The following is a 22,138-nucleotide window of genomic DNA, read 5'->3' as shown; positions in this document are numbered from 1 at the left end:
CTCACCCTACCCCACCTTCACACCAATATGCCTCAAACCAGTGATTCAGAGAGACTTCTTTGTGAGGTGGAGGAAAAGCTCGGTCTCTGTCACCTTCCAGTACTTAAGTGCTCTTCTGAAATTGCTAAGAAGGGCCCCCTTATCACAATAGTACTTCCTAAAATAAGGACATAAGACTGGTAAGGACTGGGCAGTAGGACCAAACTCATTTCAGATAACCCACTCAATATCTGTGACAAAGTGAAACGTGGCATATATATGAAAGCCACCAGACCCTTCCTGCTATTCTCCTGAATCATCTGACCCTGGGAAACTTTAAAACAAGCCCATTTGTATGTTTGCATATGAAGTTTCAGAAGCCCTACTTTTCCCTTGACTATCTGCTCCATGTTGGATGACAGGTCGTCCACCTCCAGCTTCAGTTCGCTCTTCTCTTTCTCTAATTTCTGCTTGACACGCTGCAGGTTGTCCACTTGCTCCCCCAACTCCGCCATGCTGTCTGCATGCTTCTTCCTCAGAGTAGCAGCCGTTGCCTCATAGTGCAGCGTGGCCTCCTCAAGGTCCCGCCGCAGCTTCAGGAACTCAGCCTCCCGCTTCTTGTTCAACTCCAGCTGTGCTGCAGTGGCTCCCCCAGCTTCCTCCAGCCGCTCACTCAGCTCCTCCAGCTCTCGAGCCAGATCTGATCTCTGCTTTTCCACCTTGGCTCGGGCAGCTCTTTCTGCTTCCAGCTCCTCTTCTAGCTCCTCAATACGAGCCTGCAAGGCAAAAGGTGCACATGGAAGTAACACTCTTCACCTCCACAGCAATTGTTAGAGGATCTGAACATGCTTCATAAGTAATGACCCTTCACAACAGCTCATTGTACATAATGCAATTTATAAATGGAGAAGCCAAGATAAAGTATGGAACGACATTGGCAGTGACAAACAATTCAGTGTTGGAGCTGGAATAGGACCAATGCAGTATATCTACTACTCAAACTTACTCTACAAGCTGGAGTCCAAGTTCCGCAGACCAAGAATGTAAGAAAAACAGTTTATTTGGAAGTGGGATGGATGGATGATTACTGTAAAGAAAACTGTAAGAGGTTCTTATTGTAAGAGCGATTGCATTACACATGCTTTTCAACCTCTGCCTGGGATGTGAGCCTGAGGAGTGCGTGGATGACTGGGAGGCCTCACAACCTCTTTCTTCTACTCCCACACTCACCTCTGAACTGAAATCAGCAGTACCGCAGAGTCACAATTTTTGCCCTCATATGGTGCCTACACATAATTAGTGCAGTACCCTGCACGCCCCAGCGAAGAATAGGAAACAAGATATGTGGCTATAATAAAACACAGGAGAGTAATGGAGCTCCCATGGATCAGCAGCATTTATTTTCGAATTCAGTCTGGGTTTTATGTTGTAATGATCATTACTGACAAACTCTGGCAGTAGCTCACATTATTGCAGTTCCCTTTCCTTTCCTTTCCTGTATGACAGTGTACCATTTCATGAACTCACAGGGCTGTGACAGCCTGTAACTCAAGATCTGTGAGCCAGAGTCACAATCTGATTCTTCAGTTTGCGCCAGTGGAATCTAAACTTTGAACCCTGTGGTGCCCAGTTCCCTTCTTTAAGTTCTCATGCACCTGTTCTTGTGTAGATTTCCTTGTTAGTTGCCCTCCATAATGCCTTACCTGAATCCCCGTGACGTTAATTAACCCTGGGCCCTGCTAGTTAAATCTGGGCTTTTCTGTTCCCTGTGCTTGATGGTGACTTCCAAAAATGGGTTGTTTTTCTTTGCCAAATAAACCTCAGGCTTCCTGTCCTTGCTCTAGGCTTGGAGATGGACTCCTCAGCATAAGTTCTTTTCAGATAGTGTTGCCTTCTTTATTATGGCTCCTGCCTCAGAGTAGTCTGCCATAGCTTTTGTCCTTCAGGCCAGCCCATTCACTCTCCTTCTTCTCTGTGCTATGTGTGATGTTATCGGATTAAAATATGACAACATAGATCATGGTTGCAACCACTGTTATAGATCTGCAACCCATCTCGTAAAAAATAAGGCATGTGAGGTGTTTATGGAAAGGTTATGATTTGCTGGTTGTGACTATTGTGTTTGTATGCATGTCCATTTTGTATTTGAAGCTATGCGTAGTGGCTCTATACCTGTATTTCAAAATGTTTGCTCCTGGAGTGGTTTCAGACAGGTAGCGATGTCTCCCCACTTCCCTCCCTGCGACATAAACCCTGGATTCTGTGTGACTCTACTTCAGTCATCTGGAGAAGTGGGTCTTACCCACAAAAGTTTATGACCTAACAAATTTATTAGTTTCTAAGATGCTATGTGACTGCTGATTATTTGCTCCTGGAGTAATGTCCACAAAGTGTTGAGCCAGCAGATTTTGTGGGGGTCTGTTCAAAGTAAGTTGACCATCAAGAAACACTTAATTGACAATGGACCAAGGGAGTTACCCATCTACACTGAATGGAAGTTCCTGTGGACACTCCAACAGAAGGGGTAAATAATGACCTCTGTTGTGACTAAGTAAAATCAGGTATGGACTTGTGCCTTGTTCATGTGACTCCAAACGCCATCTTGTTCCCTGTGATTTTCCAGTAGCTGTCCTGGGGGTTTTATTTGAAACAATGGAATTCTATCCACGTGGCAGACATTATAAAAGGCCCTGGAAATATTTGCATTTTTCGTCTTTCCTGATCCAGCCTTTTTCTTACTCAAGTCTCTGGACCATGGACTTATATTAATAGGAGCATTCTAACAAAGGGATTGAGGTCCTTCCAATGATTTGGAAGTAACCAGGGATTTGACTTAAGCCAGCAGTTTATTCACTTTTTAGATACTAAATGATTGGCAACAGAATGATTACTGGGTAAGATTCTAAGTTATATATCGACTTGGTTGTGAGGCTAGTCATTTGAGATCAGAAGAACCCTTCCATTTGATGAGGCTGGTTTTAAAAAAACTACTCGTTTATGAGTCTGTTGTTTTCTGTGGTGAGACAAAGAACAGAATGCTTTCATGATTTGTTTGTTACGCATGTGGTGATGCAGAAATTTACTTTTGTGGTTGGTTTCATGTATTTTATGGGAGAATAATGAACAGCATTTTGAGCTACAGCTGCCCTATTTCTCAGCAATTTATCCTAAATTTGGTCTTCTCAGTTTTGACCCACAGTTATACCACATATTCAGAGGAGAAACTTTGAAGATCAAATTACTTTCTCTCTCCTTCCCTCACCCTCCATGCTTCTCTATCCCCGGCCACGGTTCATTCCTGACTTCAGGCACATGAGTGCCTCTCCCACTAAATCATACACATTTCTGAGGGCACAACTTAGTCCACAGAGTTCAAAACAGGATTGTGACTTGAAGCTGTCAGTCACAAGAACTATTTGGCAGATGAGAACCAAGCCCAGAGGTCATGGGCAACACAGCAGTATTGTAACTAAGACACACAGGAGAAATGAAGAAAAAAAATAACCTGTAGCTCCTTGATCTTCTTCTGGAGTTGTATCACTATGGCTTGTTCATCCTCAAGCTTGGAGTTCAGCTGACTAATTTCAAATTCTTTCCTGTCCCAGAAAAGAAAGTTGTGCAGTTGCAGATTTACCCTACCAGTTCAAGCAAAGATTTTCTAAGGCAAAATTTTATAGTCCTCTAATAAAGAGGAAGGGGACAAAAGAGCTGATCTGGTTGGAACTGAAATGGGATGAATGCTGCTGTTATAATATCCACAAACTCCCAACCTAAGACCTTACACATGCTCATGTGTTGTGCTACAACATTTAAAAAAAGAGTCCTTACTTTGTACAATATCAGTGCTGGCTAGACTTCTGATATTATGAATAGCTTCAGATGAGAATTTTCTCCTGCAATTTGTAAAAGGTTACACATACATACAATTCCTTTTCAAATTTGCTGGATAAGTACATGTAACAGGAGGGAGGTCCTACAACTGTACCGTTTCAAGTCAGATGGGGAAGACACCTTTTTGAGACTATGTAAGCCATTTCCCTCGAATCAGCTAAAAGGCTTACATATAGTCATTTTATGCATATCAAGAAGCGGGTAAATCAAATCTCATGCTTCAGGGTACAAAATGCAGGAGTCAAGAAGGAATTCCCTTCTCCCTATTCAGCACTGCACAATATTCTTGGTTCACCTTTCTCTAAAGTAGCATTAGTATTGGCCACTAGTGCAGGATTCTGGGCTTGATGGATCTGGAATGGCAAATCCCAGGTTCCTTTATTATTTTGTATAATATAAAGAGTTTCTTACTTCTTTAACTTTTCATCCAGCTGCAGCTTATCATTTTCCAAATCCATGAGACTCTCCTGGGTCAGCTTCAAATCCCCTTCCAGTTTGCGTTTGACCCTTTCTAGGTCCATCCTCACTTTCTTTTCTTGTTCCAGTGAGCCTTCAAGCTATGGGAACGAGAAGCCAGTCATTAAACAGGAAAATTTTGTGCAACACCCTAATGAACACTGAAGCAGAAGAGTTGAGCTATTTTCCATTTTTGCTTTCTAGTTGCCAGCAACCCATGTCAAGAACATAAACTGGGATTAATGTGATATAAGAGCCACTCCAAGCCCTAAAGTAGAACCCTCCAGGAAAAAGGAAGAGGGTGCCCAAGAAGCACCTATCATAGAGATCTGAAGGTAGACACTAAAAAGATGGGATACACTTGTCAGAACTGGAAAAAGCTCACCCAGGACAGGGGATGCTGACGAATGGTTACCAATGGACTATGCTCCAAGATGTAGGAGTGGAAATGGCTTAGTACTCCCAAATTTTTTGCTTGTGAAGGGCAATACAGCCCTGTCTCTCCAAGGCAGCTCTGTTTGGCTATTGGTCAATTACACTGCATGTACAAACTAAACGGATTGCCTCTTGTTGTTATTGTTCTTTCAAAAGTTTAACAAGACAAGAACATTTATTTTTGGACACCCTCTTTTGTGGACACCCACATTAATCTAACTCATTTAAAAAAGAAAAACATGGATCCAAGCATCCCAGATTCCTGAAAGCCAAAAGCAATGGAGAACTATGTATTATGTAAATGAAGAGAAGGACAGACTCACATCATCTACTTGCTGTTCTAGTTTGAGTTTACTTTTGCTCAGTGTGTTGACCTTGTCTTCTTCTGCTTGTAGGTCATCCAGAGCTTGCTGGTGAGCTTCCTGCAAAGACTTCTTCTCTTTAGTAAGTTTACTGATGGTCTCATCCAGAGATGCCATTTCTTCCGTCAGATTTTTGACCTGTGTGGTAGAAAAAATGCAATAGCAGTGACAGGGATTATTTTAAAGTAATTACAGCAGAGGATTACTGTAACCTGGCCGGAAGGAACTGCCTACACCCATACTCATATTGCAGAATTAGAGAGCAGTTTAGAGTAAATCAATTGGAGATGGATATTTTTGTAAAAGCAGTTAACCTGGCTATTAGGGTGTTACAGTGAAATGGGCGTTTATTTTAATTTTGGCTTCTCACCTGAAATTGCAATTAGTGCCAATCTTTGCAGTGGCTTTGTTAGGAGGCATCTGCTTTCCAACTGCCCCAGTTGTTTTCCTCCCAGCTTAACTCAGGGGAAAAAAATAAGCTTTGGCTTTACAGGAGGAAGAGTTAAAAAAATTGGGTTAGGGACACCAAGGTTATTTACTAGGGTAAAACCAAACACTGCTCTTTTGTCTAGTGCCAGCAGAACTCACTTGGGAAACTGGAGACCCTGGCGCAAGATCAGTCAGGTGTGTATTTAAATGATCTTGCTGGCTGGCCTGCTAACTACACCAGTGATGTGCAACACACACTCCCTGTTGGCCGCATGCGGCAAGCTGGGCAGCACAGTGTGGCAAAGTGCAGTTCAGGAAAGCCGCACACGTGGGGCGCCCCTCCGGCCGCTCAGCACATGCATCGACTACACGGCGGGACAAGCGCTTGGTGGCAGTGGTGGAGGTGGCTCCAGCCACAGGGAGGTTCTCATGGCACGGCTTCAGCTCAGGGAGGCTTCCGTGAGTAATCTGGGGAGGGGTGCCTGGTTTGGGTGGTGGTGCCTGTGAGAGGAGCAGGGGGAAGACCCTGTGGTGATCCCTGACATTCCTTTTGGACACCACTGATTTACTTCATTCAATTAGCAGAGCTCCAGTATCTCCTGCCCTATAGTAGCCCACCCTAGGTACAAATCCTCTTTGGAGATGTACGGTCAATTTCTAACGGTACCTTATTTTCAGTAGCGTGTTTTTCTTTCTCTACTTTTGCCAATGTTATTTCCAGGTCATCAATGTCTTTCTTCAGTTCAGAGCACTCATCTTCCAGTTTTCTCTTCTTGGAGGTCAGCTCAGAGTTCATCTCCTCTTCATCCTCCACACGCTCTGTCAGTTCTTTGACTTTTGCCTCCAGCTGGATCTTGGATTTAATCAGCAAGTCGCATCGCTCCTCTGCATCTGCCAGAGTGTCTTGCTCCTGGCATAGCACAGAGAAAATGACAACAATGCTGGGAGTTACCAACTTAATTCTGTTCCATTTATTCCTCATTTGTTTAGTTCTCATGAAGCACAGATAACACACATTAGTAAGGAAAATCATAAGAATGTACCAGAAGTGCTCTGCAAATAAGGCTAATGTGGACTTTTTGAATGCTAACTCTCAGTTTACTCATCTTACTCACTTCACTTTCATAGACACAATTCCTGATGAATTCAATGGAAGCAGGGCAGGGACTTCAATGCTGGGCATCCTCACTCAGGCATACGATTTGATGAAATAATATTCACAACTATTTTGGGCATTAATATTACCATGAACACCAGATTTCTTTCAGCAGCAAGCCGTTAGCTTGCATTCTCACACATGAGAATTTATATTTGTTGTAAGTTTAATCTAATTTTCTAGCCAATGCAGCTGCATAATTTAAAACTGCTTGTGTATGTGCCTAAAGCTAAGTCCCCTTTGACTGGTTGGCTTGCAACATGTCATATCTGGAGGAACATTAAATAAAACGTGAACCAAAAATAGCCTGCGAACTCACTGCCTGCAGCTGAAGCAGCAAGTCGTTCTTCTCCTGAACCAGAGAGACTTGCTTTTCTTCCAGTTCCTTCCTCCGGGCTTCAGATTTTTCCAAAGCCTCCTTCAGCTTCGCGAATTCCTCCTTCATACTGGCCATCTCCTTTTCAGTTTCTGCAGACTTCAGAAGGGGCTTAATCTTGAAGAACAGCTTCATCCAGGGCCAGTTCTTCACAGCCATGAAAGCTCGGATGTTCCACTGGATCACGAGAAGGGCATCCCTGGTGTAACAAAGCAAAGAGAAAGTAAACCCAGCCCAAGGCGAGGGTGATATATACAGTCTTTGAACATGTCCTCAGACCAGTTGTACTTTTGGGCTCTGAACAGCATTAGGAACTTGTACTTGCACAGGCAACACATTTACTTATGGCTTGACTGTCAGAAACACTGGGCATCTTCAGCTGACTGGTTTTAGTCAAAATTATGGGTGACAAGACTGAGGGGAATAACCCGAGATTGTCTGTACCTTCGCTCCACTATTTTTTGGAACTCAATACGCATCAGTTTGCCTCGCGCTCTTGCTTGGATCATTGTTAGGATCTTGGACAGTCTCTCATCCCTCATCTCTTCAAGATGGCCTAGGAGACCAGCCTTAAAGAATACCTAAAGTACAGGCAGATGTCATTTAGGAGCAAGCTCAGAATAACTTTATACCCTCAAAATATGGAACAATATAAGTCAATTTTTAGTGTCAGAGTAATGGTCAAGGGAAGATTGGTAACAATGTAGCAGCACAGTGATGTTTAGGTACTATAAAGTTCAGCATCAAGGGATTGCAGTATAACATTATATTGAGTCAGTCCAAGTACTTGTAGTTTAATCTTGCTTATTTCAAATGTACCAAGCTCATTAATAACCATGTTCTCTGTGTACCTAACTCATTAATGTACCAAACTCATTAATAACCATGTTCTCTGTGCCTTAAATACTGAGTCTGTTCTGGTAAGGCTATGATCCAAAGAAGTGGGTCTGTCCCACGAAAGCTCATCACCTAATAAATTATTTTGTTAATCTTTAAAGTGCTACTGGACTGCTTTTTTGTTTTCATAGCATATAGACTAGCATGGCTCCCTCTCCGTTATTAATAACCATGTTGCTAATTGGTATTAGACTCCTGGAATGTTTTTAACTTTTTTACTTGGTATCACTGTTAATCTCACAAGCCTTGGTCAGTTGAGAATCATCCACTTGTTGCTGAAAACGAGTGCTTCTGAATTGGTGCTACCATCAAGTCCACTATCAGTGTAGATGGGACAGAGGTGTGTTTAGCACCATTTCACAAACTGTAGTCAAGAGTTGCTCTGTGTAAATAAGGCAACTAAAATGGTGTTGATCATGGCTTGATCCTGTCTACGCTGGCAGTTAGTGTTATCAGTTGGCAGAACTCATCTGTATTTTTGTTTGTATTATCTTAAAATTACAATTACTTTTAATATATTAAACTCACTCTGGTTCTGCTAACCAAATATTACCATCACTAGCAGCTGTGCGATGATTTAAGTGAGAAGAGATTTTAAAATCAGTCTCATTCCTGGATAACAAGTCTCCCTATAGTGCCACAACACATCAACTGCACTACCTCATCTATCTTACATTGCATACATGCTGCCATTAGAGAAAACATTTAAATTACTTGTATCAAGATACAGACTATTTCCTGTTGGAAACATCAATATTCATGATAGGAACATACGGCTGTTTTATTAAGCAGTGCCTTTGTTTTTTTTTAACTCTTTTAAATGTGGGCTTTGGTATGGTTATATATTTCTATAAAACAGTAACTACAGCAACATTCAGATCTAAGTATGAACTCTGCAGTTTTGAAATCTGTGCTTTCAAAAAATGGAATCACGTGCTCTTTTCTGGTTACCTTTGTGTGTCCAAAACGATACTGGGTTTGGTCAATATCTAAAGAACCTAGCAGTTTTTCAGCGGCTTTTCTGCTGTCCACAAACTTATCTTCTGGGATGGCCGCAGGATTCAGAATACGGTACCTGTTAATAACAGTGGAAGAATGAGTAAATGGGGCCAGGAGGCTGGGCCAGATTCTGCTCTCAATAAACTGCACTGAATGTGGGTAACCTCAGCAAAGCCAGTGGAACTACTTCAGATTGAAACTGAGAGCAGAGGACCTGCCCTCCATTTCCAGGTATTTTGAACTTAAAACTAATGTGAGTGAAAGAGAACAGCAACCCTGGCTCATTTTTACCGAGTAGGCGACAATGATTCTGATAGGAACTGGCTCATGAAAAGAAAGGGGACTTGTGTCTGGAGCTGGTCTCAGTGTTACCTTTGTTTAAAGTCAGCATACAGCACTCTGTTTGGAAATCCCTTGCGGCAAATACGGATTCCTTCCAGGACACCATTACAGCGAAGCTGGTGGAGGACAAGGTATGGTTCCATTGCACCTTAAAATATTCAAGAACTTAATTAAACGAGATCTTTCCATCAGGCTTTAACCTTCATTTTGCCCAGTAGGTGAGACGAGTTGGAAGTAATATCTTCAAAGTGAGCTAGCAGAGGAGGAGGTGAACTATCCAACTGCTTTTAAGTGTGAGTTGGTGATTTAGAAATGGATTCTGGAATAAAAATAACTGGACTAAAATGCAGCTAGAATAAGCCATTGTTGGATTTTCTGTACCTGGAGTTTTAGTTTCATTGGGGATAATACAGCGCACAAAGTGAGGAGCTGTAGATCTCAGGTTAGTCATCAGTTTGTTTAAATTTTCCTAAAAGGGTACAATAAAAAACAAAATTAGCTAGAAAACTAAAACTGTACCTGTATAAGTGCACACATGAGAAGCAACCCCATAAAATACATAAGTCTAATCAGAGAAAAAAAGGCAGATTTACAGGTGAAAAATTAGCACCACCCCTCCAGATTGCCCAGAGGGAATGTTCTGCATATGTCAATGGAATACATGTTGTCATATTGACCTTGTTTGGGGAGATTCTCGGAGGCACAAGGCGAAATTAGGTGCCCAACTAAAAAGACTCTGACTGCAGGGGGAGAAGTTTAAGGGACTATAACAATTAGAATGTTACCAGGTATAAGGAATTTATAAAATAAAGAAAACACCTCACAAATATAGCCTAAACTTAGGCTACATAAAAACCCCCACAAAAATAAAAAAAGAGGAGACAAAAGTACAGCAGCAGAGTTTGGACTGAGTGCAGCAAATATGATTACCTGCCTCACAGGAATATGGCATACATGAAGTGCATGCAACCCAAGGCCTTCAGAGACAGAGTATGGGCTCTGGACACCAGAGTGGCTGAACTGAAGGAGCTCAATGAGACAGAGGTACATGAAGAGACTTTCAGGGATACAGTCAAGTGATCCCCACCCTCCTGTCCAGCAGCCCCTGTGCTGCTAAGGAGGATGAAAGTCCTAGGCAGGATCCAGCAAGCCCTTTTAAATCACAGGGCCTGAGGGCAACTGTCCACTTTGCCCTGCTTCATCAGCAGCCCTGATGGGCAAAAATAGGACAATTCACTCTGCTGACAGTGGCTCTGAGCAAGATTAGATGACATGGTGGTTAAAAAACATCCAAACCTTTTCCGCATTGCAAACTCCTCTACTGTTATCCCTGGTGGAGTTGTTCCAGTGGTGAACAACAAGTCACTGTTGGCAGTGAAAGGTAAAGTCTTCCCGTCCAACTTTCACAAACAATGTATTTCAGTTTCAGTAGTAGGGATGTTTGCAGAAAATGAGTCATAAGCTCCAATAGTCACATTAAGCAATTTTTACATTGGGTTTCAATGAGCATTTTAACCATGGTGTCTCTAACTGTAAGCAATACACTCATCCAGTCATGGAATAGAGACAATATCGTGTGACCATCTCCATTTTCAAATGAGTGTGAAGCAATAGGCCATACAGCAAATAACAATAAAAAGTCCACATAGTGCGAAAAACCTGTTCAAAGCAATTTGAAAAAATTTCAAATTTGTTCAATGTTCAAAGAACAGAAGAGGAGCTATTAAACAAATAAACGATTTACAAATTATTCATTTAGCCCTGATCAACACCTAAACCCAAATTCAAACACACAATTACAGCTTGACTTGGTCTACTAAAGCATTTATGGTTCCTCTTTTTAAATATAAGGTACTGTTATAGTTAAAATTACAAAGAAAAATTATAAGCTATTTGAAAAAAAAACATTACTTTGTGTAGTGATGACACTGTTTGGAAGGAAGCTCCTTTCTTGCGCTTCTTTTCTGCACTGTGATCCACTAAAAATGAAATACATTAAGAACAGCTAAACCAAATATAAGATTTCGGTAAGAGATAAAGACTGTAAAAACATTTTCAGAAGTACAATGTAATGAATATTTGGAATCAAGGTAAAAATCAAAGCCATGAGAGTCTCTGGTTCTCAAGTGCTGTACAAAAGAAATTAAATATTATCACACTGTAACATTATAAAGGCTATCAGCAATATGTGCGGTGCACTCTTTCCTTTCTGTGGTTTTCATCAGAAACCTTAGCAAATTTACTGTGTTATAGTCTCTCTCTAGTCATATGTGGTGGTAACTATTCATTTTTGTACACATGCCTCACAGAAATTCATTTTATGAAATATTGTGTGGTTCAGATTCTTATATTTTGTATGCCCTAGAATCAGATATATCCAGAAAAATGTCTAACCTGGATACATATCATGCGAACAGTATACTGTACATGGCCTGGCTGAAAACAGCTAGCCATGTCAAGGAAAGTGAAAAGTACCATGTGTTTCATGTTCTCAAAAACACATCTTTCTCTTGACCATGATAGTACCAAGAATGGGGACTGGCACTGTGTGTAAGATAAGGTACCACTCTTACGACTGATGGTCTGTGGCAAATAGGCACTTAGATACCTGCAATGGTTTGCTAAAGGCAGGCTTTTTTGTTATTTTTATTTTGCACTATGCCTAATCCACCGTAAAGTCTCTAGTCTGTTTATTTCTTTCACAAGGGATATTACGATTCATGACAACTACATCTACATAAATGAGGTTTGTAATAAATAGGCTGTGAGTGATTTTGCCTCTAGGACATAATAGTTACATCTCAGTAATGAGTGCCAGTCCTATCTCCTTAATATCAATTTTATGGATGCTTGTGACTTGCCTTACCTCAAATAAAGCAGGGTTAGTAAATAGAGTTTATTCCAGTACTACTAAGAATCTCATGAAAACCCATTCTTTCAAGTTTTCCCTAGCTAATTGAGCAGACTTGATAGGTTTGGACTTAGAGAAGCTCTAGGCAGGTATCATTTGGTTTGTCCAGCACTAATCCAATCACATATATTGATCATAGTATCTTTTCTTAGCATGGAAAGTGCATTCTCCCAAATTCTGTCTACAGTTAGGCACTGTTTGGAAACTTTGTAATTCAGCTAGGGAGAGGGCCACAGCTTGGAGACATGATGTGTTCTTGTTGATATGCAATCATTTATATATTTGTGTGTGCATCATTTGCACACACAAGTAGGACTTTGAATACTTCAGCCCCTGTTGGCATGGTCAAACCATTTGCCAATATTCCTATAGGATATGTATGCATAGATATTAATATTTGTGCACACAAAATAGTATGACAAAAGTGCTCAAAGGATTATGCATACGAATGACAAGCACAAAGACAAGTTGCATCAAGCTCCTTCTAAAATACTGTGGCACACTACTACAGATACCATGCCCATTTAATTAAATGAGAAACTGTCTTATGTAATATCAGCATCCACTGACAGATAGCATTATTTCAGTTTTTAAAGTCCTTTTCCAGTATGGTCTCTGGGAGTGAAGGGAAATCCTTGTGAGATGATTCTACTTACCGCTGTCAGCGCTGACATAGTTTTCAAACAGGCTTGCCAGCAGCTTGTTGGCAGATTTTTGAAAAATGCCCACCACAGTTTCATTAAGTGGGTCTTTGTTTTTCTCAAGCCAGCCAATGATGTTATAGGGCACCTGCAGAGAACCATGTGGCACAAAATGTAAGAAAATGAAATTATGTCAAACATGCCAGTATAGTATGTCTAATATTTTCCTCCCAAGCATCTACAGTTCTTTAATCTTGGTTCAAAATTAATAGTTTGAATTGTACTCTGTAAAACACTTCATGGGGATCACTCATGAGCCATATCTTTCATTTATCTCCAATTCTCCACTTTCTGATCCCTAGCTCCCATGCCCAACAATTCCCCATCTGACTCCTCTACGTCCTTCCTCAACCTTGCAATTTACTCTTTTTGTCTCTGCCCACGTGTTGCATCCCTGCAGACCACTAGAAAGAAGCCCATATGCCTCGAGTGGTCCATGAACTGTATCTTGGGAACTGCTAATATAAAAGGCAAGAAACGATTCAATATTATAATAATAGATTCTTTACTATTCCAGAACACACTTTTGGATTTTCTGACATAAACCTCCTACTGAAGTCCCAAACATACAATTCCTAGTTCTGCCAATGGCCTATCAGGTGATCTTAAGCAACTTACAGCTTCTCTGTCTCATTTTCTCTACCTGTAAACTGGGGACCGTGACATTGACCTGCTTCATAAAGTGCTTTAAGCTGGAAAAGTGCTATATAAAAGCTGGAGATTAAATACATTATTATTAAATATACAAGGAGGTTAAAGTTCAAAGGCCCTCCGTATAGGGAGTCTAAAAGTGGCCTCATGGGCCATCTACATTGTCTCAATGACCACATATAAGACTGTCTCTATTTGAGTAAAAAATGTGTAGAAAATTTCTGAAAACTCAACTTGGAATCAAGAAATTGGGTTCATTATGACTCACAAGCCACCACCCATCCATGACTGATTCAGAACTTAGACCCTAGTCAATAATCCGGTTAATTGTGCAAGACAGAAAATAAAATTCATCTTACTTTTAGCCATGTTGGCTCTGCCACACTAACAGAAGTAAAAAAAAAAAAGCAGCAAAACCTTGGCTTTGTTGCCAATATAGCCATGGCTGACTGAATTCATACTGGGAACCAATATGCCAGGTAAGATGGTAACATTTTTACACGGATGCTTTTCTGAAGATGGGTAGATTAGGGTAATTTTACAGACAATACTAGAAATACGTAGGCAAAGCCACCATGCACCCTGCTTAACTTGGCCTCTTATAGCCATGTTTTGCTGCACCTGGCTCCCTACATCTTAGTATGTTATACCGAGGGTACAGGGGCTGATGTTATACTTTATTCTCACTGGGCCTGTGTATTTTTTATAACTTTGTTGGGGAGGAGGGTGGCTACAGAATGAATCCACTTAGAAGAATTCTAGTGCAATGTCTACTTGTGATGAGACTGGAAACTTACCACACCAGCATAATGAAGAAGTTCAAAGTGAGCTTCATACTTCCTTTTCTTGTCAAGCCGAGGTTTCTGAAGGTTGGGTGACTTGCCAAGATGGTTGTCATAGAGTTTGGCTTTGAATGTCATATCTGTAGCCTTTGGAAACATGCACTCCTCCTCCAGGATAGACAGGATGCCCAAAGGCTGTCAACCCAAAGGGATTTTCAAAAGAAAATCTTTATGATTCGGTTTTTAGGATTAGCAGATTTTAGCATTTGTGTCACAGTTAGACTTGATGAAGTTGCATGTTCATAGGGTTCCTTGTCATTCTAACTTGTGTTTATTCTGTTAAATCAATTACCAGGTTTTTGACAGCTCATCAACAAAGTGCTGCCTTGGGAGATTTTACACTGACTTCTGATAGCATTTCAGTTGAACTTTCACATCTCGCTTTATTAACTTCTAAGGCATTTGCTGGTATTTCAGAGTTGGTCATTCTGGACCCGATCCAACCCTGACTGAAGCCAATGGAAAGACTATTGATACTAAAGGGGGAAGGATACTATCATCACTGGAAGAAATCAGGCTCCCAATATGCTCCATTGTGCCTGTTAATTTTCTCCAGGCAAGGATAGCTATTTTGTCAGGGCTGGAAATGTTTTTGTTTTGGTTTGACAGAGTCTAGGACCTTAAGCCCTTCCCGTCCCTTCCCCTCCCAACATTGACAAGAGAGCTCAGCAAGAGTGCTCAGTCCCCCACTCTGACTGCAATGACTAGTCATACAACAGGACTGAAACTTTCACTCCTCTGTCAGGTCTGCTGGGGTTAAGTGGCAGGAGGAGAGAGGCTGCTAGGGCTCATGCTAGGGTTCACCTGATATTCATGAAAGGAGGAACAGTTTCCATTGGTTCCATCTTTCTCTCTGTCTTTATGTAGGCACCCCAAGTGTCACACACACTAATTCACCTTGAATTCTGCTTATACAGCAGAAAGAACAGCTAAAGCTTTTTTTGTTTGTTTGTTTGTTCAGCTACTCACACCATTAAGTCTACATTAACACTGGACATAAAAGAAGTCTCCAAGAAGAGCATTATGAATGAAATCAGGTCTTAACATACTTGACCTTCTGCTCCTGTGCGTACCTTTTCTATTAGGTCAATGCAGGCTTGCAAGTCCAAACCAAAATCAATGAACACCCATTCAATGCCTTCCTTTTTGTATTCTTCTTGCTCCAAGACAAACATGTGGTGATTGAAAAACTGTTGCAGTTTTTCATTTGTGTAGTTGATGCAAAGTTGCTCAAAGCTGTTATACTGTGGGGTGAGGAGAGAAAAGAGAAACAGTCACAAAAAATTAAATGTGAACTGAGTTCAGTAAAAGGGTTCAGGTAGCAAAGAAACGTTCTAAATTTAAAACTACATGTCAGGTAACTGCCACAGAGGCTAAGTGTGGGGGCAGGGCAGTGGAGGGACACCATGTGGAGTTTGTCAGGCTAACTGCTTCCTAATGTACAGTACATGGGAATGTTATAATTTCCAGATTTGATTAGAACACTGGTCTATCAACTTCAGTATGCTTCCTCTGGAAGCAGTTAAATTCTAGTGCTTCCTACAAAAGCAAAATCAACCCGTAAGCCAATCTGTGCAACATTATGCATTGGAAATAAGACTCCTTCCTGCCCCTCTTGTAATCCATTTACCTCCTGGATCAGCTGATTTAATCACTAGAGATCTTTATCATCTCCAGGGTTGCCAAAACACCAAAAATACACACTAACGTTCTTTTGATTTAAGAGGCAAGTCAATAGAAAGCAGCATCATAAGGGTACAAAGAACTATCACCTTCCACAGCCTCATTTAATTTAAAGCAGACTTTCTACTACCAGGTTTTTGACTGTGAATGGACATAGTGACTATTATTTGGTCTGCAGTGATCAAGGAATTAACTCCAGTTTAGCTTTTCCATTCTCCTGCACAGAACTGTAGAACCAGAAGACAAAGTAGAAGAAGGCTATGGGAAGGCTCGAGTCCCCACCAGGATTCTTAGGACTAGGCTGAACACCAAGCTGGGAAATCTTTCATAATATTTTCTAGTTATATCGGCCTCTACTGAATTTCCTTCTGTAAACACATCCCTCTAGCCTTCAATAATACATTTTGAGGAAGATGTCTCTGTGATCATGATAACTTATTCACAGCCTTCAGTTTACAGTGACAGTACAATGAAATATGAACAATATCACAGAACATATTAACTTTCCCCTCTAAGAGGAAGACTCCTGGGAATAAAATATTCTAAAGCACACCTTATTCCATTCAACCTCAAGTGCACAAGTCAAAAGCAGATAAGACACAGAAGTCCTATCTAACTTCTGAAGCTACCATCTTTACTGAATGCCCCAAATTTCCCCAGTTCAAGCACAGACTGCACACCCAATCTTGCAAGATATTGAGTGCCCCTAGTGCCCACTGATTTCAACACTTTGGCAGATTTTTGTTTGTTATTCTCTCTTGAGTCACATTTATTGTTTACCCGACCTGTCCACTTAGAAGAAAGATGAAGCCCAAAAACTAATGATAAATAGCATTTGGTGACCCTTAGCTGAGCCCTTACTAACCAATACTCACTTCAAAGATTTCAAAGCCAGCAATGTCCAAGACCCCAATGAAGAACTGTCTTGGCAGTTTAGTGTCCAATGTCTTGTTAATACGGTACACCAGCCACTTGAACATTCGATCATACACAGCCTTGGACAAGGCCCCAACGGCATACAAAACCTAAAGGCCAGATTTCAAACAGTTATCAGGTAGTAAGCAGGATGACAGTATGCATTCACAGGGCACAGTGCTTTTCATCTCTGGGCATTTAAACTATGAAACCTCTGCTGATAGTTTGAAGTAAGTAATCCTGACTGATGCATGTCGAACAACACTAGGAAACCTTACTCCATTAACTGTATTGCAGCTTAATTTTGTAGCACTAGCCGTAATATATTTCATTCAATCTGTTTATCTGGGGCCAAATACCAGCGTTATCCCCATTCCTTGCTGAAAAGCTGGGCAGCACTTTGCTGCCACTTGGGATAAAATGGCAACCATGGAGTGTAGCTAGAATCTGGAGAGTGAAGCAGACCACTGCTGATGCATGAGGGTGCTGTATTGCAGACTCACTGTGATGAGACTGGAGAGGTCCCATATCTCTCAGGTTGTGATGAGAATAAGAGAGGTCCTCTCCACAGTTGCAGAGGATCTTAATGGGTGTGAATGTTCTGAAGTTTACTACTGGCTAACTGCTCATTATTTTTTGGAAGCTGGCATGGCCCTCAAATTTCTACCTGGGATGGCAAACCAGGGAAATATTAAAACAACCAAACACAGCTACACACACTAAACTGCACTAGACGACAAGTCTTCACTATCCTCTCAAATAGCCAGCTGTGCCAAGAAGAGAGGATGCACATGAGACTCTGGATGGTCCTTGGTCTTGCCATGAGGGCAGAGGACTGGACTTGACGACCTCTTAAGGTCTCTTCCAGTTCTAGTGTTCTATGATATCAGAGTTTATATCTATGATGCTCTACTTATGGATCCCACACCAAGACCTTGTCTTCAGAAACTCCATTTCATTGTAACCTAAATTCTTCAGCATCATCCATGCTGCTACCACTACAATTTTTGAAGAAGCAGCAGCAGCAAATTAATCCCTTCTTTACTAGGGAAATTAAGAGATACTAATGATCGAGGATGCCCAGACTGGGGCCTTTGGGTTCTAAAATCATGTAAGTGATCAATGCTTAAATAATAATCCATGACTCAATTCTTCTAGATGACTAATTCAGGTCCAGAATTAGATACAATTGATTTGTGTAGTTTACACAAGAGGTTTCCTTGAATGGGGTGCTTCTATAACAATGGAAACAATGCTGCAATAAAGTCTGCTTCCATTATTCCCCCTGTAGCTCTGCCCATGGATTCTTTATCCTCTATCACTTTATAAAAATTATTAATGGCAAGAAATGCCCAAATACCAACCAACAGCGGAACCAGAGGCAAAGTAGTAATGGCAGTGCACAACACACCAGACTTCTGGGCTGAGCTGCATAATTGGGACAGGGACCTAAGATTCAGTAACAGATGAAAAGTAAGAGTAGCTGGGCAACACAGTCCACAAACAGTGAAGAAAGGGCTAGGCGGAAAAGCTTTTGAGGACCGTCCAAAGTTTTGACAGAACAGGGTTCAATTCAGTTTTAGATCTACCCCATGCCCAGTACAAGTATTTTTTTAAAAAAAAACAACAATATGATTATGTGAATATGTGATTGAGATGCCATTTCCACAAATCGACCGGCTGGCACACTGAGGAAAAAGCTGTATGCTGGGAGAAAAAAACCTTTGAGATAAAGTACAATTTTGGAGTTGAAAGAGGTAACACAAGAGAGTGTAGTGCTTGTATAATGCATAAAGATATCACATTCATTATTTTTAGCTATAGAAGGAGCTTTTCTTTGTGTAAAGTGTGACGACAAAAAGTTATCAACTTGTAGGACAGATGTTCAGTCTGTTGGATCAAATGCGTCTTCTCACCTGTTCGACATTTTGACCTCTGGTGACATACTCATTCCCAACTTTCACACGAGGGTGCAACAAACCCTTCACCAAATCAGAGGAGTTAAGTCCCATCAGAAAAGCAACTTTATCAGCACCTATTCAAGAGAAGCAAGATTTCAAATTAATTTTAATTCAAACTTGAAAACATGCCTGTATAGGAATTAGGTCTATCAATTTCTAAACAGAGAAAGCGGATAATTGCTTCTGAATTACTTCTACGAGAACCTACTGCAGAAGGTTATACAACAGAATGTATAGCTATTTGGGCATATGTGCAGAATGAACAATGATTGAAAAATCAAGACCCTGGTATTTGGCATAATGGATGGTTCAAACAGGAGAGGCAGACCCCACAGAGAATGGGTAGATGATATAGTAGATTGGTGTAGAGCTAGTCTACAGAAACTAAGCCACTCCACACTGGACGGGAAAAGATGGAAGGAAATAGCGAGGGAAGCACTGGACGCCAAGAGATGCCGAAATCCCATGGTTGTTGATGATGATAATGCCTTACTTTCGGTGCCATCAGCCTCTGCTTGCTCTTCTCTGGGTCTTTGTTTAAATTTCATATTCCCAAAGTGCATGATTGCACCCGTGAGCTTGTAGGCACCATACTTTTCATCAGGAATAAATCCCAAAATATCCATGGCTTGCTATAAAAAAGAAACACAAGAGGATATTTTCTCACTTAAGTCTTCAATAAGAAAAACATTCTTCTCAGTGTCTATACCAGCTGGGCTTTTTCCATGAAAGTGGTGAGAATTTTGTGCCCATGAACAATACTAGCAAATGTTGGGGCAGGTTAGATTTAAAAAAAAGAAAAGAAGGATGGTGGTAGGTCCTACTGTTAGAGCAGGGGACTGGACTTGATGACCTCTCAAGTCCCTTCCAGTTCTATGAGATACGTATATCTCCATATGTATGTATATGTTTGTGCCCAAACTGTAAGGACTGTCAAATCTCATGCTTCATAGTGTGAAACAATTAACAGCTGGATTCCACTCTTACTTCTATTTAAATCAATGGTAAAAATCCCAATGAGAGTGGGACTCCACACCCACATTAGTCTTTCTCAACACACACACACACTCCCCCCCAAGCAAATGCCAAACTAATGTTGTCTTACATCTGTTGCCATCAGTTCTTCTCCATCATCCAAATTTTCCACAGTCACTACCCCTTGTGAACAAAAGTGGAAGTCATAGGGGTTTGTAGATACAAGCAACATATCTGCAAAAGAAACACCACAGTCAAGCAGCGCCATTATAAATGGCCTGAAATTGATTCCAAATGAAAAATAAACCATTGTTTGACCACTTTGTCTTTCCATACAAATTCACACACACCATAAACATGCTGGGACAGGAACTGTCATTCACTAGATGTTTGTAGCATCTGGCCACAGCCTCACTGAGGCTTTCAGATGCCACAGCAATACCTATGAAGAATCATCTCAGCAACTGTTAGCTCCTTCCTCTCAAGTATCAAATGACAATAACCTCACATTCAAGGTTTGACTGCTCCCAAAAGCAGAGATCAACACTGAGTTCAATTTCAGGACACTGGAGGAAAAAAACTGCTTGTGGCTGTGTAAGAGCAAAGTAAATCCAAGACACATAAGTGAAGGCCATGGGAAAGAAGACACATTGCACAGGTTATAAATATTGCACTTAAAAATGTGGGCAAAGAGTTTCTGTTCAAGTTACTTTATCTTGATTCTTTTTATTTTAACTTGTGTGCATACAGCAAGTGGAACCAGAAATCTGTAAGTAAATACTCCTAATGTCTGTAGTTGCTTGACAGAAATGCTGTCAGAAACTGATGGTGAAAAAGAGTCCATTCCATCCAATGATATCAAAACACATAACAAATGTTAATTACATAAGCCTCAGTGCATTGTATGGAAGTAGTGTGCTTTTTACTAATTCGGAAATAATGGCACAGACAAATGTGCCTGAATCTCACAGTAAGACAGTTGCAGAGCTGGCATCAAACTTAAGAATATACTCTTCCAGTTCTCACTTCAATCACTGTTCTCTACTCTGTCTCAGACTAGAGACCAAGAATGGGAGAGAGAGCATGGACCAAAAGAGTCTGTAAAAGCACATCTCTCACCCATGAGGGCAAAGGACCTGAATGTGGATATGTGTTCTTGGGAATATACCCCACTGCATACCCTTAAAGATATGAGGGCACATACACATACAGAGAACGAAATATCTCAGCATGCTCCAAGAGAAGGGCACTGGACAATAAATAAGGTAGAGTATCAAGAAAGGGTGTTCTGTGCTTTGCCCTCTGCCATACTTGCACGATACACTCAGAGAATAATGCATGTTAAGAATCCTTGATTGAATTGTCCTAAACTAGCATTGTGTTTTAGGGGAACTCACTATCCCAAGATGAGTAGAAAAAATATTTTACATTGTTGTCAGTGAACAACAGTGCAACTAACCTTCTGCTCTCATGCTTCCTTTTCTTCCACAATGAAAAACAAAACTTAAAGATAAATATTACATCAAGTTCTCTGCTCTGAAAATGTTTGTGGAATTTGCATCCTCTGCAACAAATACGAACACTATACATCTGGGCAAGACTCTTGCCCACTGTTCCCTCTAATCTTTTTCATCCATGTGTGGAATTTTTTCAATCCATGTGCAGAATAATTTTATGAGCACTGAGGCATGTGTGAATGTTCATCAACAGTAGAAATAAAAAACTTAGCCATGCTACTTAGCTGGGCGGCATTTCAATCTGTCCTGAGCAGCCACACAAGCATGCAGTTTACAGAGAACACTGGTGTTGCCAAATAGTATAAGCAGGGAATTGGGTCCTTTTCATGACTTTTCTACAGATTCCTGCATGAGCTTGTGTAAGTCCTTTCAACTTTCTGTAACTTGATTTCTCCACATTTAAGTGGGGATACCAATAACCTTACCACCTCAGGTGATGTTTTACAAGTAGTTTGAGACTTATTATTTCTAATAACTTTGTCAGACCTGGCTATATAAATGTTTTTTTTATTATAGCTAATAGAAAACAAAATATTTTAAAAATTCAGCTTGGAACTCCATTCTCCTCTTTGAATATAGAACACTGACATTAGCGAGCATTCTGTATTTGCATGTCAAGAAGAAAATTGCCCTTTGTGTTGCTGCTATCAAAACAACCTC

At 40.8% G+C, this 22,138-nt stretch overlaps 1 protein-coding gene across 1 annotated transcript in view; it reads right to left on the bottom strand.

Annotated features, from left to right (window-relative positions):
* The window catches only part of MYH15 (myosin heavy chain 15), a 63,341-nt gene that overhangs the window by 25,934 nt on the left and 15,269 nt on the right, over positions 1-22,138 (bottom strand). The window contains exons 12-29 of the mRNA XM_074998830.1: positions 20,092-20,195; positions 19,480-19,618; positions 18,942-19,060; positions 16,986-17,135; positions 15,501-15,671; positions 14,383-14,562; positions 12,890-13,022; positions 11,234-11,301; positions 9,704-9,791; positions 9,353-9,470; positions 8,933-9,056; positions 7,529-7,665; positions 7,028-7,283; positions 6,220-6,462; positions 5,085-5,261; positions 4,282-4,427; positions 3,485-3,575; positions 366-755 (exon numbers count right to left, since the gene is read on the bottom strand). Coding sequence (XP_074854931.1) covers positions 366-755; positions 3,485-3,575; positions 4,282-4,427; positions 5,085-5,261; positions 6,220-6,462; positions 7,028-7,283; positions 7,529-7,665; positions 8,933-9,056; positions 9,353-9,470; positions 9,704-9,791; positions 11,234-11,301; positions 12,890-13,022; positions 14,383-14,562; positions 15,501-15,671; positions 16,986-17,135; positions 18,942-19,060; positions 19,480-19,618; positions 20,092-20,195 — 2,834 coding nt within the window. The remainder of the gene's footprint in view (positions 1-365; positions 756-3,484; positions 3,576-4,281; positions 4,428-5,084; positions 5,262-6,219; positions 6,463-7,027; positions 7,284-7,528; positions 7,666-8,932; positions 9,057-9,352; positions 9,471-9,703; positions 9,792-11,233; positions 11,302-12,889; positions 13,023-14,382; positions 14,563-15,500; positions 15,672-16,985; positions 17,136-18,941; positions 19,061-19,479; positions 19,619-20,091; positions 20,196-22,138) is intronic.

This window comes from Carettochelys insculpta, chromosome 1, assembly GCF_033958435.1.
Source record: "Carettochelys insculpta isolate YL-2023 chromosome 1, ASM3395843v1, whole genome shotgun sequence".
Lineage (NCBI taxonomy): Eukaryota > Metazoa > Chordata > Testudines > Carettochelyidae > Carettochelys > Carettochelys insculpta.
The sequence above is the reverse complement of the archived record's forward strand: the minus strand, read 5'-3'. Positions and strand labels throughout refer to the sequence as shown.